This window comes from Bison bison, unplaced genomic scaffold (assembly GCF_000754665.1).
Source record: "Bison bison bison isolate TAMUID 2011002044 unplaced genomic scaffold, Bison_UMD1.0 scf7180017864343, whole genome shotgun sequence".
In the NCBI taxonomy this organism is placed as follows: domain Eukaryota; kingdom Metazoa; phylum Chordata; class Mammalia; order Artiodactyla; family Bovidae; genus Bison; species Bison bison.
The window spans coordinates 2,769,642-2,789,155 of record NW_011494915.1 but is presented as its reverse complement, the minus strand read 5'-3'; the positions used below and the strand labels follow the sequence as shown (position 1 = coordinate 2,789,155).

Sequence of the window (19,514 nt, the reverse complement as noted above, 5' to 3'; positions counted from 1 at the left end):
GTACTCCTTTTCCTATTTGGAACCAGTCTGTTGTTCCATGTCCAGTTCTAACTGTTGCTTCCTGACCTGCATATAGGTTTCTCAAGAGGCAGGTCAGGTGGTCTGGTATTCCCATCTCTTTCAGAATTTCCCACAGTTTATTGTGATCCACACAGTCAAAAGCTTTGGCATAGTCAACCAGGTTAACTGCTACTTATTAGTCACAGTTACTTACATTGGAAAACTTTTTTAAGCCAGTATGTCATTTCTTATACTTTTTCATATCACCTATCATACTATATTGTTATTGTATGTTTGCTCACTTACCCCATCTCTTAAGGTTATTCCTAGCACTTAACCCAGTGCCTTTATATAATAGGTTTTTGGCCAACATTTATTAAATGAATAATTGATTCTGGATGCTTGCACTCATTTAAAACAATTAGAGAAGCTTCAGATTCTTCTCAAACTAGATTGACTGTTCTAGTTTGGCAATTATTCTTTCATGAAGTAAAATAGAATAAATATGATCAATGTTTTCCTGAAAAGTTGTGGGATAGGGAGGCAGTGAAGATACAAAGGCCTAATAGAGCCGGACTAGGAAGGTAGACTTCCGGTAAATATGGAAGATTAAACAAACACTCTGTTACCCTCACTTTCTCCCAGAAGTATTAATGTCAATAGCCAACACTTACAGCATTTACCATAATTCAGATACTCTTCCAAGAGCTCTACGTAAATGGACTGAATTGCTATAACAACCTTATGAGGTTGGAAATATTACCATTGACATTTACAGATATAGAAATAGATATAAAGGGATTAACTAACTTTCCCAGAGTTACACAACAGTCTCACAAGTTGAAGGAAATAGTAGTACTAAAAACAAGGGTCTTAAGACAGTGTTTAATATTGACTTACAAAATCCATAGCTTTCTTTCCCCACTTGGCTACAAAACATTGGCAGCCAGATTTATACACTCAGGCAGATTTTCCTTTCAGGAATCTGCTAAGCCTAAGAGAAAAGACCTAAAGATACTCAGAACTGAGTTTCCTCAACAAAACACCCAGCCAGATCAGCACACAATAATTGCCATGGGAAAGAAATTCTAATTGTCTTTTTGGTACAGTAGTCTTAAATATGAGCAGACAACTATGGAAAAAAAGATGTTTGAGGAAAACATCTAATATGAAAAGCAGAGACGGAACCAATAAGTAGATTCAATCAGTGAGGAGGAAAAGATTACAAATGAAACTTAAAAACTCTAAAAAACTATCATTAATATCTACAAAGAAGTAAAAGAAAATGCTACATTTATGAAAAAGGAATAGGATACTATAAAAATATTTGGAGAACAAAATTAAAAGTGTGACAATAGAAATAAACTCTGGAGAAGGGTTGAAAGATTAAGTGAAGAAAATTCCCTTGAGTGCAGAGCAAAAAAACAGATGGACAAGGAAGTCTAACATTCTATAAGTAGAGTGTTGGAAAGAAAGAACACAGACAATGAATGAGGAGGAAGTCATTAAAGAAATAATCTGAGAAAATTTTCCAGAGCTGAAGGATATTTTTTTACAATGAAAGAGCCCAGCACAGTAGATAAAAATAGTCTTATACTAAAATGCAATACTACAGAATTTCAGAACACTGGAAGAACAAAATGATTCTTAAATCTTTTAAAGAGAAACAATGACTAAGAATTAGACTTGTATGAAATTTGCCCATAGAAAGGCTGGAAGCTAAGAGAAAGCGCAGCACTGCCTTTGGAAATCTGAAGAAAAGTGATGTCTGGCTTAGATTGCTATAGCCAGTCAATCTATTAAGCATTGGTGTAGAGACAGAAACTTTCAGACTTGTACAGTTCCCTACCTTAGAAAGTTACCTTGGTTGTATTCCACCAAAGGAATAGACCAAAAAAAAAAAAAAACAGAGAGAGAGAGACATGAGCTTCTGGAAGAAAGATACTCCACACGAGGGAGGGGTGAAGGGAGTCCACTGGATAGTGGTGAAGGGAATTCCCAAGGTGAGAACTGTACAGCTTTCTAGAGAGCTGTCAGTCCAAACTAGAGCTGATGAGAAGGCTCTAGGTGAGGAGACACTCTCAACAGTAGAGCAGTAAAAGCTCTCGACTATACAGGGAGGAGGTTTACCCAACTGCGGAAATTTGCAATACATCCATGGTAATTAAGCAATGAAAAAAGGAAACAATTATTAACTGTGGTTGGGTGGAAGCTTGCAGGAAGGGAAATGTCCTACAAGACTCAACTGTAAAGAATATATAATCAAAAAAATTAGACATTAAATACTGGGTTAAGAAAAATTATACTCAAATATATTGGGGGAATAGGGATAAATGGAAAGAGCTGTATTTTAATCTTCTGTGGTCAGAAGCAAATACCTAAAATTGAGAAAAAATATAAATATCATTTAGAGATATGGAGGTTAAATACCACCCCTCCCAAAATAAACAAAAATGCAACACACACACACACACAACCCACAAAAACAAAATGAGCTCCAAAAACATCAAAAGTGGTTGCCTCTGGGAGATAGGAACTGCTCTTTTTTGTCACATGCTTTATTTGATTCTTTATACTGTATGCGTGTGTAGCAGATAAAACTAGTAATTTTAAAAAATACATAAATTTGCATAAATCAAATTGCAATGTAGTAAAACAGCTGACAGTTTTAGCTAAAGAACCCTTCTAGTAAGCTTCTATATCATGTTTATTTTGCAGTGTATAAATTTGACTCTAAATCAAAATTTGGCACATCTAAATTGTGGTTTAAGCAATAATCACTTAAAAATTAAATTAATAATTAGGAAATAGCAACTTAAAGTAATAATAGTTGCCTGCGACATATGTGCTACAATATAGTGTCTCATATTATTAATTTTTTTTCTTTTACACAGAACTCTCCCAGTTACTGCTTTGCGACCTGACCCTACATTTTAGTCATCCTGTGAAGACAGATGACTTAAAGGAAACAGAAAGAAACAGCCCCCACTTTGAAGAGTCTAAAATGCCAGATTTATCCCTTGCTTCTGATAGTTTTTAATCTGATTTTTTATTTATATGTTGTAAATTTGTGACTTTTTATTGTTGAATTAACTCATTCCTAGGAGAATTGAGTTTACTAATATATTCAATTAAAAAATAAAAATGTGTTGAATTGTAAATAATCATTTCATGCTCTTGTTTTAATGTTCCAAGAAATGGCTAATTTATTTCACCAGTGGCAAGAGTATTACATAGGAAGTTGGCCATGGAGCACTGCTCATCCTATCCTCTATGCTTGAATCTGGCTTAGATTGAAAGAGAGTTACTAAATTATAAATGTATAGGTTTATGTTAATCAGGTGTCTCCTGGTAGCAAGTGTCAAAAACAACTCAAACAAATCATTTATTAGGTCATGTGACTTGAAAGTCCATGGTTGGGATAGATTTCAGGGCCTTCACTAATTCATCAGATCTCTCTGCCCTGGTTCTGTTTCTGTGCACTGGTCTATATCCTTTCCTGTTATAAACTCATCACTTCATGTAACAGGTAGAAGAGAATAGAGGTGGGTGTACAGCATTATCTTTTGGAGACCCCAGAGAAAAGAGGGATCCTTTGTCTTAGCCTCTGTGTTTAACAATCCAGAGAAGGATCTTGACTGGGCCAGCTTCAATTAAGATGGGTTCTGAACAGCTGTGTTTGGTGAGGCTGGGATATAGGCCAGGTCAGTGGAAAAGGAGCAATGCGTGCCTGCTCAGTCACTCAGTTGTGTCCGACTCTTTGCGACCTCCATGGATTGTAGCTCACCAGGCTTCTCTGTCCATGGGATTTCCCAGGCAAGAATACTGAAGTGAGTTGTCATTCCCTCCTCCAGGGTATCTTACCAACCCAGGGATCGGACCTGCGTCTCCTGCATTGGTAGATTCTTAACCACTGAGCCACCTGGGAAACCCTCTAGAGAAAGAAAGGCCCCACCAAAAGAATAGAGTTGCCATGGCCTGAAGCAGGGGAGGAAGAATACTTGTCATAAAAACGTCAGATACTCACAACTCATTTCAGTTATTGCAGTGGAATAGGTTTTCTACCCCTTTCCACCAACAGCAACTTAAAATAATACGCATTTGTTTACCCTAGTGGCTCAGACGATACAGCATCTGCCCGCAATGCGGGAGACCCAGGTTCGATCCCTGGGTAGGAAAGATCCCCTTGAGAAGGAAATGGCAACCCACTCCAATATTCTTGCCTAGAAAATCCCATGGATGGAGGAGCCTGGTGGGCTACAGTCCATGGGGTCGCAAAGAGTCGGACACAACTGAGCGACTTCACTTTCACTTTACCTTGTAAACATTATTCACTACAAGATAGTTGCTTTGAAACCTACTGTGTTGTTGATTTTAGAAACTTTTGAACATTAAGTATAGAATACTGTGAAGCAAGGTGCGAGGTCAGCTCACTCCGTACCAGAACCTGTAGAGTTTTCTATGCTCAATGCCCAGCACCCAGCTCAGTGCACAGAATAAACATGTAATAAATGCTCACTGAATATCCTATTGAATAAACACATTGTAAATGATGCAGGTTTTTCAGTTTTAGAATTCCTGAGTTCTGGGTCCTGATTTGAGAACTTCTAGTTTGTAAGGATGAAGTTTTGTGAAGCATCTTGTCTATCATCATTGATTAAAAGTCTCCACAGATTCGTTATCTTGGCAAATCATTACTTTTAACTAGATGACTTCCAGTATCTCTTCCAGTGGTCTTTCTAAAAGTTTATGAAAATGAAAGTACAAGATATTATTTGTGGCTTATAAAACTCATGGATAAAACCAAGAAGACAAAAAATTTTATTATTAATACAAGTTGTGAAATAATAACCAAGGCCTCAAAAGGGGAAATTTAAATGAATGTGAAGTTTTCGTCTTGTGAAATTGCTTACTATTTTTTATTAAATGAGATATGTAAGTTGAAGGAAAGAATTGAATTGCTTTGAAGAATTTATAAAGGCTTTTGGGGAAGGGTGAAGATAATGGCTTTATGACAGATGGCAGGGGGGATAAAAATAGAAGAAAGGTATCTAATTGGAAAGTCTGATTAAACTTTTCCATGTACACATACATTGCTCTTTCATCTTCCCGGGAAGATGTTGGTAAAAATCACATCACTTGATGCTTTTGGAGTTGGGTGGAAGTGGAAGAGATAGGATGAGGATGTCAGATGTGATGAAATTAAATCTGGTGTATTTGATGCCAAAGCCTCATTCTAAATTTAAAATGTTTTCTTTTGGTATTTGTAGCTTAAATTTGCTTTAAAACAGGAAAATAATAGTTAAATAATTTAAAAAAGTCAATAAGTTGTTTTAGGAACCAAAAAATGAAGCAGAAGGCAAATTAATTTTAATTCCATGAAGTTATTCCAACATGCATTTATCTTTTTCATAAAAAAAGTATACAAAAATCCCCACCCTCCAGCAAAAACATGAAATAAGAAAGGATGATATCTTTTGAAGCTTCTTAAATTATTGCTGCCAAGAAACTGAATTTTAGTAATTTCAAATTATACATATAAAATTGATGATTGCCTTTGACTGACAAAGGATTGGCTAGTTAAAAAATCAGTTTCATGTGTTACCAAAATCTGTTACCATTTCAGTGTTTCTAAACTTGCCCCAAATTGTTCCTATAGGTTTGCCAACTAATGCACTTGGACACGGGTATTCAAAAATACACATGTTTTTAAAATGAATCATTACAGTGCACTGTTAGACTTCAAGTGTGAACATTATTACTTATGTGCTTTACAAACATTGAAGAAAAATAAATAAATTATGGGATATTTGACAGTCTTCATTCCAAACACTTTCATAAGTGAAAGGACACAACCCTTATGTTCGTGTTGGAGGCGTTCAATTCAGCCCTAAGGGTTTGACCGTTCACCAAGGTTGACTGATCTTCCCACGCTGGGACAGAGGCAGGAGGAAGGTTCGTTTGCTTGGCTAACTTGCTAGGGATAACCTGCAGAGTACGTCAACGTGCACTGGTATCTGGAACCTCGGTTTTTCCCATCAATAAGCAGAAGCGGCATCTTTCTGAAGTAGTCGATAATATCTGACACAGACAGAAAGTCCTGAAAGATTCAAAATAGGAAGGAAATCAGCATTGGAATGTGTAGCATGAATTTTGCAGTTTTTTTTTTAATCTGCATAATATCCTACCTCTTGTACTGTAAGGATTATCAGTCTATATAAAATTTGGCAAAGATTTTAATGATTTCTGCTGTGGAACTTTGAAAAAAATTCTTCACCAACATTCAACATACTATGGATAAAAGACAAGTATGTATTTATGTATATGTTATTTAACTTCATGTAGGGGGTTATATACATTATATACAGAGAGAGATAGAGGGAGAGTCTAATTATGATAGCTTTACCTTAGGATTGTTGTTTTTTATTTTTTATTCAAGTATAGTTGAGTTATAATGTTGTGTTAGTTTCTGATGTATAACAAAGTGATTAGGATACATGTATACCTTTTTCATATTGTTTTCCATTATGGTTTATCATAGGCTATTGAATATGGGGCCTCATCGTTTATCTCCCTCTTTTTATAAGGACACCAATCATTGGACTTTAGGAAGACTGTTCTATTTGTGACTTGGTTTTGGTTTTTGTGTCCCTCCTTTAAATCGCTAATAATGTTAGGAGATACAAGGGATCAGGAGGTCAGACGGCATCTTTGCTGTCTGAAGATGGTATCTGCAGTATGGCATAACAGTTCCCTCCTGATATCTGCTGTGTTCCCACTGCTACCTCCACACGCACAAGAGTGCTATAGCGAGTCCCTCTATGCATTACCTGTATCACCCTTTCCCTGAGGGCCAAACTGAGAAACCCCCATCCGTTCATTTAGAAATGAGTCAGACGTTACCTAGGTACCCCAGACAGAGTTGTGCACTTCCTCCAAGACTACTCTTCTAGGTGCCTCCCTCCAGGGCAACGGCAATGAGAGGTTTGTATTTGTGTGCTTCCACACAAGCCCAGTAGAGATCCTGGAGGGCAGACATCTCTGCTTCTACGGGACCGATGCAGCTCTGCTGCTGCTGCTAAGTCGCTTCAGTTGTGTCCGACTCTGTGCGACCCCATAGACGGCAGCCCATCAGGCTCCCCCGTCCCTGGGATTCTCCAGGCAAGAACACTGGAGTGGGTTCCCATTTCCTTCTCCAATGCATGAAAGTGGAAAGTGAAAGTGAAGTCGCTCAGTCGTGTCCAACTCTTAGCGACCCCATGGACTGCAGCCTACCAGGCTCCTCTGTCCATGGGATTTTCCAGGCAAGAGTACTGGAGTGGGTTCCCATTTCCTTCTCCAATGCATGAAAGTGAAAAGTGAAAGTGAAGTCACTCAATCATGTCCGACTCTTAGCGACCCCATGGACTGCAGCGCACGAGGCTCCCCTGTCCCTGGGATTCTCCAGGCAAGAGTACTGGAGCGGGGTGCCATTGCCTTCTCCGATGCAGCTCTACCCACCCCGAACCAGTGATTCAAACATATGACCAAAATCATGTGTTTTTTCTACTGGTTTACATAATCATAACTTAAAAATATTTGGAGTGAAGTAGAAGTTATGGGTAAGTTGTGTTTCCTTCTGGAAATGTTTGATACAGCTGATCCTCCTCCTGGAACTTTGAACTTAAAAAAGCATTAGGTGTAGCCATAGTTTCCTTTGCAAAAAGCAGACCTGAAAGGTTTTCTTTACACGGTTCTCATTACTACCCCAAAAGGGACTAATATACACCTTGGGGAAACAGAGGGAAATGTTTTTGGCAATTTGCACAGCTTCACTGGCCTAACCTCCATTTTTAGGGAGAAATGACCCAAGTCATTTTTCCAGATGTTCATTTAAGACACGGCCTTATAAATACACTGTATCCTTACATCAAAATCATGTCACAGAGGTGACTTTAACTCACTTCTGTGTCATAGAAAGGACTTGCCTTTGGCACCATCTAATGATATTTTTAATTTAAACATTTTTTTTTAAGTTACACATGTGATTTTAGACTAGTTGGAATAAAAGATGTAAAAAAGACACTGTGGCAGAGGTAGATACTGCTAACATTTTGTCTCCTTCCAGCAAATGCAGGGTTTCACTAATGCAACTTAACCCTAAAGTTGCCAGGCAGTGTGGACCCCCAAAGAAGGCCACAGCCAGCTTCCGTGCAGGTAAGTGTGCAGAGAGGCACACGCAGAAAACTGGGGGAAGTTTGACAACTTGAAACCCTTACCTCTTTCCCTCGGAGTCCAGTTCCCAACAAGTAAACTTGGCTTTCTTCCTGATAACGGATTTGGATGTTGTAAACTTTATCTTTGTACAACACCATGAGAACGTATGGATTGGATATTGTTTTTTTAGAGCTGTCTCTAACCAGGAAAGTGCCGTCCTAAAAGGATAAATTCTTGTTATTATGGAAGTAGCAAAAGTCAATACTTCTGTTGCCTCTAAGAGCAGCAGACAATCCTCTAGAGATCTTGAAACCTACCAGTTGACAATTTAGTGAACAGTTAGCTCCCCAAACAGCAGTAGTCCCGTGTGTCATGGATTTCTTGGTTGTCAAGAAGCAGGCAGCAGAGATTAGAGAAATTCCCAAATTTCAAAGAGATCTCTTTGAAGTCTCTCAATGAAAAAGGAATCTCTTTTACAATAATAAAACAAATAATAGATGGTTGAGTGGATACAGGGCCAGCAAAATAAGGACTTTAGTGGTTAACTAAAGATATCTCTTCCTGCTCCTGAGAGTTAATTCTACGCACTTTCTTTCCACGGTCAAAGTCAGAATACACCCAAATACATAAGACATGTACCCATTTTAAAACCTCATGGTGCCCAGATACTGCATTTCATCATCAAACACCTGAAAAAAACCCAATGTGGATCATCCTTTTTTCCTGATATTTACCAAAATAATGTGGTGATCTGGCCTATACTTTAAAATTTCATTTCATAAATTAGCTACGTAATATTATAATAATACTATAAAGATCTAATATTAAAATAGAATGAATTAGGAAGAACTTTAAATTACTCCTTCTTCTGTGTATTGAAATCAGGATGATCAATTTGCAATAATGCCTTTCCTTTGTTCTTTTTTCATTCTAGGTTGAATGAGTAAATTCTAGTCAAAACGTCTTAGACAAATATACCTGTGGATTCATAGCTCTGGCTTCACTTCGGAATTTCAAGTTTTGAAGATTTCCAGAGCCCACATAGCATCCCTAATTAAATTAATTAATTTAATTAATTAATCTGACTAATTAAATCAGAATCTCTCCGAGTAAAATCAGAATTTTTTTTAATGCTCCCCAAGTGATTTAAATGTGCAATCCCCTGGTGGTCCAGTGGTTAAGAATCTGCCTGCCAATGCAGGGCACATGGGTTCAATCCCTGGTCCGGGAAGATCCCACATGCCTTGGAGCAACTAAGCCCATGTGCCACAATTATTGAGCCTGTGCTCTAGAGCTCAAGAACCACAACTATTGAGCCCAACGTGCCCTCAAGCACATGCTCCAAAAGAAAAGCCACTGCAGTGAGAAGCCTGCACATCGCAAGGAAGAGAAGCCCCCACTCACCGCAACTAGAGAAAGCCTGAGCAGCAACAAAGCCCCAGCACTGCCAAAAATAAATAATGTTTTTTTAAAGATGGGGAGATGAACACTAATCACTTCATATCATTAAAAAAATAAATAAATAAAAGTGCAACCAAGCTTGAGGCTCGAGGACTTTTGTTGTAGTCTCGAGATGTGAAGAATGCGAAAGGTGAAGGATCTTTGATATATAGGTTTAAGATTAGTGTTCAATACCGGAAGACAGGAGATCAGGTTTAAGACCTTTAATATTAAACGACAATTAGAAATTTCTAGGGAAAAGGACAACAAGTTGCTGTTCTCTGTCTCAATATGGGTTCTTCCATGTTGCTATGGATGGCAACTGGGTGTCAAGAGGAAGATACAACTAGTAAGATGTTGGAAATTTGGGGGAAAGAGTTTCCTTTTGATGCTGTGTGATTCCTGTGAAAAGATGGACCATTTTCATTAATAGAATCTCCTAAGATTCCTTCAATCAAATGACTACCTTAATTTAAATTTTTCCCAGGGTCCTAGGAGTCATTGCTATGGACATTAGTAGGTGAGAAGCTGGCACTAATTGGTACCCTTTGGTATAACAGCATGAACAGCACCCAGCAGAATTCCTAGCCCACAATGTATGTTCAGTCTGTCTGACTCTTTGAGACCCCATGACCTGTAGCCCACCAGGCCCTTCTGTCTATGGGAGCTTCCAGGCAAGAATGCTGGAGTGGGTTGCCATTTCCTCCTCCAGGGGATCTTTCTGACCCAGGGATAGAGCCCGAGCCTCTTGTGCCTCCTGCACTGGCAGGCAGATTCTTTACCACTGCATCCCCTGGGTTTTGTTTCATTGCATGATCTATCCAAACTGTAGGAAGAGAGGTTGTAAAAATAAAAATCTGTTGTTAGTTGTTAGCAGCTATGAAAAGCAAGCTTGAAGCCAGTATCTAAAGCCCATCACTGGTACTCAGGAAAAATCAGTCCCATTTCTTTTCTCCTATTTATACTTAAAAAAATAAACCTGTAGCACAGTACCTGGTTTATCTTTCTAAGAGCCGCTTCTGCCTCTGTTCGGGTAACATAAGAAACGTACCAGTCTTCATTTAATGAATTCTGAAAATGCAAATTTTTAAAAATGGAATAAATTTTGTAGTTACATAAGTAAGTGAAAAAAAAAAAAGCCTCCAAGTAATCATTTCCATAAATCACCACCTCAGTTCCATGAAATTTGAAACACTTGTGTTATTACTTTGAATATAGAATCATTCAGGTGAAGCTAAATAGAAGATATTTTATGTGAACTGCTTTTTATCATATGCTCATTCCCAAGGTAGAGGTGAATAAGCATTCATAGATAATCGAGTCTCTAATCAGGAAAGATTCAGATGTAATAATTTCTTCAGTTTAGAATAATAATATATTTAATGAAAAACACTGGGTTAATGAGCAGTTAAATGACTTATGCTATGTCATAAACTAAGAAACGGATGAAAAATAGAATTATTTTTCTGTTTAATGTGAAACACACATTTGCCATTGGAAGAGGAACATCAAGGAAAAAGAACCTATTTTTCAACTGAATTCTCCTCTCAATATTTTTCACTAAAAAAATTAAGACTAAAAGAAAATAAAAGTATAGGGGAGTATTCAGTGGAAGATTCTGATGATCCATTTGCTGGTGTAGAAATAAAATATGAACATATGCCTTATTACCTCTTCTTCCCCAGGGGATTGTGATCTAGGTTTGCTTGGAACTGGCGAGAAGTTCCTGCCTTCCATTCTGGGAAGTGGTCTGTTGCCGGGGCCTTTGAAAGTATAGCATTTTGAACATTAATTTACTTTAAGCAATTTTTCACTAGTCATAGCCCATCATTGCCCACCCCCCACAATGCCCTTGCAGTTGTTCCCAGCAATTAACATTTCAAGAAACCACAGCTTCCAAAATAACTTTCACTTGTTCAAAGCCACAAGAGCTGCTCGGGCCCTGTTCCGCAGCATGCCAGTGAAATTCTGAGACACTACACCGCACATTTGATTGGTTGCTTAACTGAGCACCTTACGTATATACCATCAAGTGGTAACAGTGTGGAGGTGAAGATAATTATGTTCTCATTTTCACAAAAAGAAATGTGACTTACCCGAGATGAGGTGAAATTACCTTGAGAATATTCTTAGCTCTCAGAGCCAGCGCTTACTACCTGCTGTTCTTGACCAAATTTCTTACAGAAGCAGAACTGTGAGACTCACACAGAAGGAGGCCCTGACAGTATCTGATCCATCAGGAAGCCTGTGTCGGAGTCTGTAAATTACCCAGCACTTGTGCCTCCCCTTCTCTCATGCTTTTTTTTTCTTGTTGACAGTTCCATGAAATTTTTCAAGAGAATGTGTTTCCTAATCTCAGGAAAGGTTTGATTGTGTTGATTTGCAATTGCTAAGCCTGTCTCTATATGCCAGAACAGCTATTACAGGCTGGTAAATTCCGTGAGTTGAATGTTCTCTTAACAATTCATGCATCATTCGTTTGTTGATTCAACAGATATTTTTTCAGCACTGCTCTGGCCAGGCCCTGAGTAAGGCACCTGTGTACATGACCTTCCATCCTCACAGCAACCCCACAAGGTGGGTATTGTCTTCTCTTTGGATATCATGAAACAAAGGTTCAGAGAGTCTAAACAAATCATGTGTCTCAGTGGCAGGGCCAGAACTTGAACTTGTGATTCCCAAATATGACTGTGCGTAAAAGAGAATTCCAGGGGGACCCTGAATCACCCAGGCTCAAGAATCTGCATTTAGCAAGCACTCCGGGTGGTTCTGCGCCAGGTCTGTCACCTCATCTAACACATCTAATACTCCACAGAGGGTAAATCGCCGGCCCCAGGGCCCCTGAGAGGGGAGAGTTACTTGAAGTCCAGGTCTTCCTAGTCAGGATTATTCGCGATGCAGATGGGGCTGGCCTGAGCTGCTGATCTTCTTAAGGCTCCCAGCACCTGAACAGACCTTCCCCATGCTCACCTTTGCAGTGCAACATGCAGACATTTGTATAACGTTTGTTGAGGGAATGAAATCTAGCTATATGAGAAAGTCATGGAATGAAGGTCTATAGGGCATGGCTGTCTTAGAATTGAGGAATTATTCTCTATCTGCATCTGCAGGTCAGCACCACAAAGTCACTATTCATGACAGACAATATATTACTTTTCATTGCCGTCACCCTCCACCCTTAATATCTAGGTCCTCAAGGGAACTGGGACAGGTTTGTGGCCAATATAAAGCACATCCTTTGTCTTCCTGACCTTGGGGCAACCAGTGGGTTAGACTGAGGACCAGGTGTCCTGGCACTCTTAGGAAAAAAGGGATCAATTTTGATTAAGGTAGTAGAATAAGCCCTCTGCATTCATGGCTCCCACATCGGTGAATTCAGCCAACTACAGATTGGTTCAACCAATGGGTTAGCCAAGTCTGTGGATGTGGAGCTGTGGATGTGAAGGGCCAACTGTGCTACATCATTTTATACAAAGAACTTGAACATCCTGGGTTTTGGTATCAGTGGGGGTCCTGGAACCAATCCCCTCTCCTGTATTAAAGGGATAATTATATTCAAAAAAATAATAAAAGCCAACTGTTTATATTAATAATCTCTGTCACCAACTCATAGAAGCAGGGGTCTATGGAATTTACTTTGGGAGATACTGCTAGAAGTGAAGTGTCTGAAGCTCAGATGCCTGGACGGACCAGGAAGGGACCCAAAGTAGTTTTACAAAATGATGAGTTGTGGCCACTGAGGGGGGGTGGGGGGAGGGCGGGGACTGTGGAAGCCATGTAGTGAATAAGGACACTATATCCTAAAATGCTTAGGAAACATTGAAAATACAGTGGGTTTCACTGGTGTCAGCAGTAGAATCTCATACATATATGGCATGATGTGCCCAACTAAATGTAATAGACATGCTCCTGAAAAAAAGAGTCTACTCTTAAGTTAAAATTTAAACTTATTAGTTTTCTGTTTATAACAATACTAGTGTTCCTGCGTGTGTACATGACTACAAAAAAAAAAGTGTTTTATTTTTTCCTCACAGAATTTTTAAATCTTAAGTCAACCTTTAAAAACTAGGTAATTTAACATTAAAAGCCATATTTCTATTTTTTCTTGAAATCAGAAAGTCTGGTAACACAAGATGTGTTTCCTAGCATGAGAAAAAAAAATTGTTTACTAGAGTTGGGTGACTCTCCATAGTCATTTGACAGTCATTCAACAAACATTTTAAAGTGCTTACCATGTGCTAGTCACTTGCAAGTCTTTAAGGATAAAAAATAAACACAGCTAGTCCTACCGTGTAGGCCTTTGTGTCTGCTTGAAGTGGTCCATGAACCAGCAATACCGCTGGGAACTTGGAACTTGGGAATCACATGGAAACTTGCTAGAAATGCAGAACCTTGGGTCCCATCCAAGACCCACTGATTAGAATCTGCATTTTAACATCGCCCCCAGGTGATTTTCGTGCATTTTAAAGTTTGAGGACTCTCTCAAGAAATACTTACCATGGACACCCAAAGGAGGTATTATTAAAAAATACAGGTCTTCAGCCAGACTTACTGTTTCAGAATCCTGCGGGTTGGGGTCCCTTAATCTGTATTTTAAACATGTTCCTCAACTAGCACTCCAGGTTAGATTCATTATAGAAATCAAGACTACAGAGAAAGCTAGCACTGTCCTAAGCATCATATAAAAACAGCAGGGAAGACAAGTTCTGCGTGGGAAGATAAAGGCCACGGCCACCTTCCTGCGGGAGAGTGTGTGTGTGTCTGTGTGGTGGTGTTGTTGTGTGGCATATCCTGTCACTACAGCAACCTTTGGTAAGAAGTGCTGATTAAGGAAGTGCTGAATAAGGAAGTCAGATGCTTTTAGGAAACAACAAAACTTATGCCAAAGGCTTTGGGACATCCGGTCATGACGGCATATTGGCTAGAGTAGGTGGTCACTAGAGCCCAGAGTACAAACCTTGAGAGAAGTATGGTGGCAGGGAGGCACTCTGCGAAAAGTTACTGTTACTGTGGAGGCAAAAAAAGAACAGATTTTAAGTTGGGTTGGGGTTAAGGGGTCACAGAGGGAGCCTGAATTGGGGAAATGCTGCTTCTCTGGCTCTTCTCACCCCCTCCCTGAAACCACGGGGGCAGGGCAAGGGCAAAAAGAAGGAACTTGTTGAACATACTTCACTCCTGTCTCAGGAAGACCATGCCAGAGTCTAACAAGCTTCTCAAGACAAAAAACAAAAGCAACAAGAGAACAGCATGAAGAGCTTTAAAAGCTACTTTAAAAAGGCAGTAGCAGTCTGAGGACTTGGAGCCTGGAGCATGACTCAAATTCTCTGGGAGAACGCTTCTCTTTCTGTTAGGGAAATATATTCCATGGGCATGTTGTTTGGGATGGTGAATCCCCAGAGCCTAGTGGTCTACAAGGAGAGGGGAGGGCATGAGAAACAGAGGGCTCGGTAGTGCTACAGCAGACAGTAATTGCATCTGTGGGGACAGTGAGGGAGGAGGGCCAGTGGGAGGCCCTGAAAGCCTGTCTGCTCCACACTGAGCAGCAGTTTCCCCACCCTTTAGGCCAAACTTTCGATAAAGGCCTGCTTTGTTCAGAAAGCTCGTGCGAGTGGTGTTTTGAAAGAATGAAGGATAGGGCTGGGCTCAGGGTGGGATGAGGTGGCATAAGAAAGTGGCAGACGTGGCAGCAGCAGAACAACTGGAAGAATGAGAAGAAGCAGAAAATAGAGCAAGAGGCACCCGGGGTAAATGAAAAAAATTGAGACTCTTTCCAGATACCTAGCAGAGTGGAAGGATCTTACTGGTGGGTGAGTTTCCTTCCATCCTTAGGGTAGGGACTAGGCCTCTCCCTTTGGATAGTAAAGGAGAAGAGGAGCTGGAAAGGCTGGTGGGTGAAGCCTCGGGGGTGCCGGGAGATAGCCTGAGGGCTTATTTATGAGAAATGCCCTGAGTCTTCCTCCTGTCTGTGCCTCTCTTTCTGGAGAGCCTGCCTCCTCATGGGTCCTGAGAAATACTCCTGCTGCTGAGAAAACAGACCTGCTGGGGACAGAGCCCGTACAGTGAATATTCCACACCTGCCAAGTGCAAGGTGCACTGGAGGGGTATTCCCATCCAAGGAGGGTGAACTCCAAGTAATTAATTGGGCTTCTTGAGTGTTTGTTTGTTTTTAACCTACAGAGTAAAAAACATTCCCTGTTTCCTGCCAGAGTCCATTCTGTCTGGAGCCATGACAGAGCAGGCAATTCTGTACCTCTCTTCTCCCCAAACACAACACAGAAAACAGCAGTGAGTTAATATGTGCATTTGTGCATTCTTTATGCTCAGCTTGGTTTTCTTTCCTAAGACCCAAAATGTTCTGACCCTATGACTGGTGGCTTATTTCTTTCTTCCTCAACCCCAACGTCAGTGGCCCCAGACGTTATGCTAGGTTAGAACTGAATGATTCAGCACACACCTTTCTGAGAAGGCTCCAGACGAGTGAGTTAATGGGAGGGAGTTCTTGGGCGATGGCTTGGTAGATCTTGAAGGGAAGGTGTTGGAGGTCATGGGGAGAGGTGATGGCTGGGGCGGAAGTCTTTGATGTACTTCAGAGGAAAAGAAAAAGGAAAGATTGTCAGAATCCAAGTGTCACAGGAACATACATCCCCAAACTGCTCCCTGGTTAGAAACAGCTAGTGTCAAGGGAGATACAAACATTCAAAAGATGAAATGTCATTAGGAAGAGGTGGGGTGGATGCCCACCCCACAGGGCTTTTCTCGATGGTTTACCACCTCAGAACACAGTTTCAAATGCTGCCATTCTCCATCATTCTTCATAGTACACTCTTTTTTTTTTTCATTTTTGAAGTGTTAACTTATCAGAAAATTGTCAGTTAGAAATCATATGAATTTCAGAAATGATTCACAAGTTTTTTTTAAATGAAAGACAAATTTTATGCCATGTCATTGATATACAGTTAGTAATCCTTTACCCAATGCTGTCTATCACACTGTATGTATGATTTTCAGTTTTGCTGTAGTAGTAAGTATTAATAGTTTGCACTGTTATACATGAACTTAGCAGTTCTTTTTGGTAATCCAGCCAAGTAATTCCATGTTATTATAGTTATACAGTATACCAACTGGCATACATATGCTCAATACTAATTTTACAATGATAATGGATTCTACAGAGTTGCTATACTAACTAATTCCATCTGAACACAGAAAACTAAAGGAAAGGTTACAAGTTGTAAGAAAGTCTTTCTGAACATACCATCATCTTCATCCTGGTACGGGGGAGAAAAAAAAAAGATATTAATTTATCATCAAAGCACAATTTCTCAAAGAAAAATGTACTTCTCAATCACAGAAATGCCTCTGTTTTCTTTCTTTAGCAGTTGCGTGTCTCCACAATAAAGGTACTGTGGACAGTAGAACTTGCCAAATAATTTATGATTTCTTAATACAAACAATCATTTAAAGACATTCCAATCTGAAACACTCTTTATATACTTAAAATAGGTTCTGAAGTGTCTAAACAGCCCTAGAGATAATAATAATGATGATATCTACTATGTCTCCCAAGATTCATAGGCAATATTTCATCCAATTCTTCAAGCAACTCTTCAAGAATTTAACATTTTCATTTTACAAATGAAAACACGCTGCCCAAGAAGCACTCCTACCTTGCCAAGGGTTACGGAAATTGATTCACACCTAATCCCTCTGACCCAAAGCCTAACCTTCTCCGGGTTTCGGCTTTGCACTGACCACTCTGGTTCAAAGCACCGTGGCCTTGTCGTTCCTCTGTCGCCAAGTCGTGTCTGACTCTTCACAGCAACCCTGGACTGCAGCAGGCCAGGCTTCCCTGCCCTCACCACCTCCCGGAGTTTGCCCAAGTTTATACAGCCTTATGATTTGAAAACAGCTTCCAAAGAGTGTCCACTTGGTGCAGCACATCTATCTTTAGGACAGCCTTCTGAAATAGATAAGGGAGGGGCTCTATGTTCTACTCCCTAGATAGGAAATGATGTTCAGAGAGGCAAAAATAATTTTGCCATTGACTAGTAGACCAGAATTGTCAACTTGGACTTGTTTTGTTAGGCTCGGACAGTAGCGATGAACGAGCACCTTCCTCAAGTGCTGTTGAGAGGATTAAGTTAGTTACTACTTGTGCCTGGTATGTTTGAGTGCTCGATAAAAGTTTGTTATCCTTAGTCCTACCATTGAGATGAGGCAAGATGGAATAGCCAGACTCACTCATCCAGGTTGGCCAGCTGGGAAGGAATCCTAACAAAGGGCTGCACAGATAGATACACATGGACTTATGGAATCCCCAAAATGAAATTGGTTTTTGACACTCCTGCAACCATGTCTCCTCTGGTCAAGACATAAGATATCTAGGTTCTCATGACAACAAGTGTCAATCCTTCCAGAGATAAGGATCCTTGGGAATGTGATATTACCCTCATTTTCAACCTTCTCTCCTCTTTGCCCCTGTGGCTCTGAAACCAATCTGCTGTCCTCACTCTTCCCACAGGCTCCACGGGCACTGCCCATGCCTGCCTTAGTCAGGACACTCCTGAGGCTGAAGGCACTGACCTTTGCCTTGGAGGGACTATCCTGTGTCTCCCCATCATTCAATGACCACATTGCTAAGAAGTCACACTTAGCTCTTCAACCCTTATACATCACTTCCTTCACTTCTCCTCTGTAGCGCATCCTGTGATCATATGCCCCTTAGCACACTGGAGCATATCCATTACATCTTATATCTTAGCACTTCATCTGCATTTTATCTCCATTATATCTCAGCACTTCATCGGAATAAGCGCACCGTTTAGCATAGAGCTACGAAACACCAGGTGCCTATGGACTGAGCCCTTGAGCATGGCACAGGTGTGATGGCCTTCTTCGGGCAGTTTACAGTACAGAGGAAGTCAGGCAGACCTGGATTTCAATCCTGGCTATCTCCCAGCTGTGCAACTTGCAATGAGTATCTTACCCTTCTAAACTTCAATTTCTTGTTAGTGAAAGGGAAACAATGACTCCTCCTAGGGATAGTCAATGCAAAGAAAATGTAACGTTGGAATGATTAACTGTCCTGGTCCTCATTTGCCTAAGACTGATGAAGTTCTTGGGACATGAGACTTTCATTGCTAAAACTGAGCAGTCCTAGGCAAACAGTCAGTCAAAAGTAGCTAGGTTGGCAACATGTACACAATATACATTGCATAAATGCTGTTCCCTCTCTTTCTTAGGCCATAGAGGTATTTAAGGGGAAAATAGAGGCTTAAGAGACTTTCTGGGAGGCCAGACTCTGAAACATGCCTTACTTTATCCTCCCTTCTACCTACTTGCCACTCCCCTTGCTCACTACCACCTGGTAATAGGGTTGCAATTAACCCAGCCTCCCTAGGAACCTTCAGAGGGACAGGAGCTAAGCCATGCAGTATTCTGGGCAGGAGGGAAAGATGGAGACCCCAAAAGACACTGGTATTCAGGAGCCTACTGTGCATAGGCCTGGCTTCCAGCACTGGACTTGACTGAAGGCTGAGACAGAGTCTCGACCTCTGCAGAGTCTACACTGGTTTCCAAGCATTTACCAAATGACATTCTGTACTTACATTTTCTCTTCTCTCTGGTCCCCGCATATGCCTGAAATGAATCAGGGCAAAGAAAAAGAACTGAGCATAAAGAGTTTCAAAGAATATAAATAGTTCCACTTAATCTAATATCGAGAAATCAAACCCACTGAGCCGTAATAAAATGGGAAGCAAAAAAAAGAAAAAACAAAAACCAAAAAACCCAGCAGAAAAGCAGGGGAGAGGGAGGCTAGATGACTCAACATTCTGTCATTACTGTGAGCTGAGCTAGGCAAACCTCTGTTCTGTTTC

The 19,514-nt window shown here is 40.3% G+C and overlaps 1 protein-coding gene across 4 annotated transcripts in view; it reads right to left on the bottom strand.

Annotated features, from left to right (window-relative positions):
* Nucleotides 1–4,791: 4,791 nt before the first annotated feature.
* The window catches only part of LCP2 (lymphocyte cytosolic protein 2 (SH2 domain containing leukocyte protein of 76kDa)), a 48,330-nt gene continuing 33,607 nt past the window's right edge, over nucleotides 4,792–19,514 (bottom strand). For all 4 annotated transcript variants that reach the window (XM_010854567.1, XM_010854566.1, XM_010854569.1 and 1 more), the window contains 8 exons: nucleotides 19,245–19,275; nucleotides 16,892–16,904; nucleotides 16,091–16,220; nucleotides 14,594–14,643; nucleotides 11,308–11,399; nucleotides 10,630–10,707; nucleotides 8,259–8,414; nucleotides 4,792–6,100 (listed from right to left, as the gene is read on the bottom strand). In XM_010854567.1, the coding sequence (XP_010852869.1) occupies nucleotides 5,978–6,100; nucleotides 8,259–8,414; nucleotides 10,630–10,707; nucleotides 11,308–11,399; nucleotides 14,594–14,643; nucleotides 16,091–16,220; nucleotides 16,892–16,904; nucleotides 19,245–19,275 (673 nt within the window). In that variant the 3' untranslated portion in view covers nucleotides 4,792–5,977. The remainder of the gene's footprint in view (nucleotides 6,101–8,258; nucleotides 8,415–10,629; nucleotides 10,708–11,307; nucleotides 11,400–14,593; nucleotides 14,644–16,090; nucleotides 16,221–16,891; nucleotides 16,905–19,244; nucleotides 19,276–19,514) is intronic.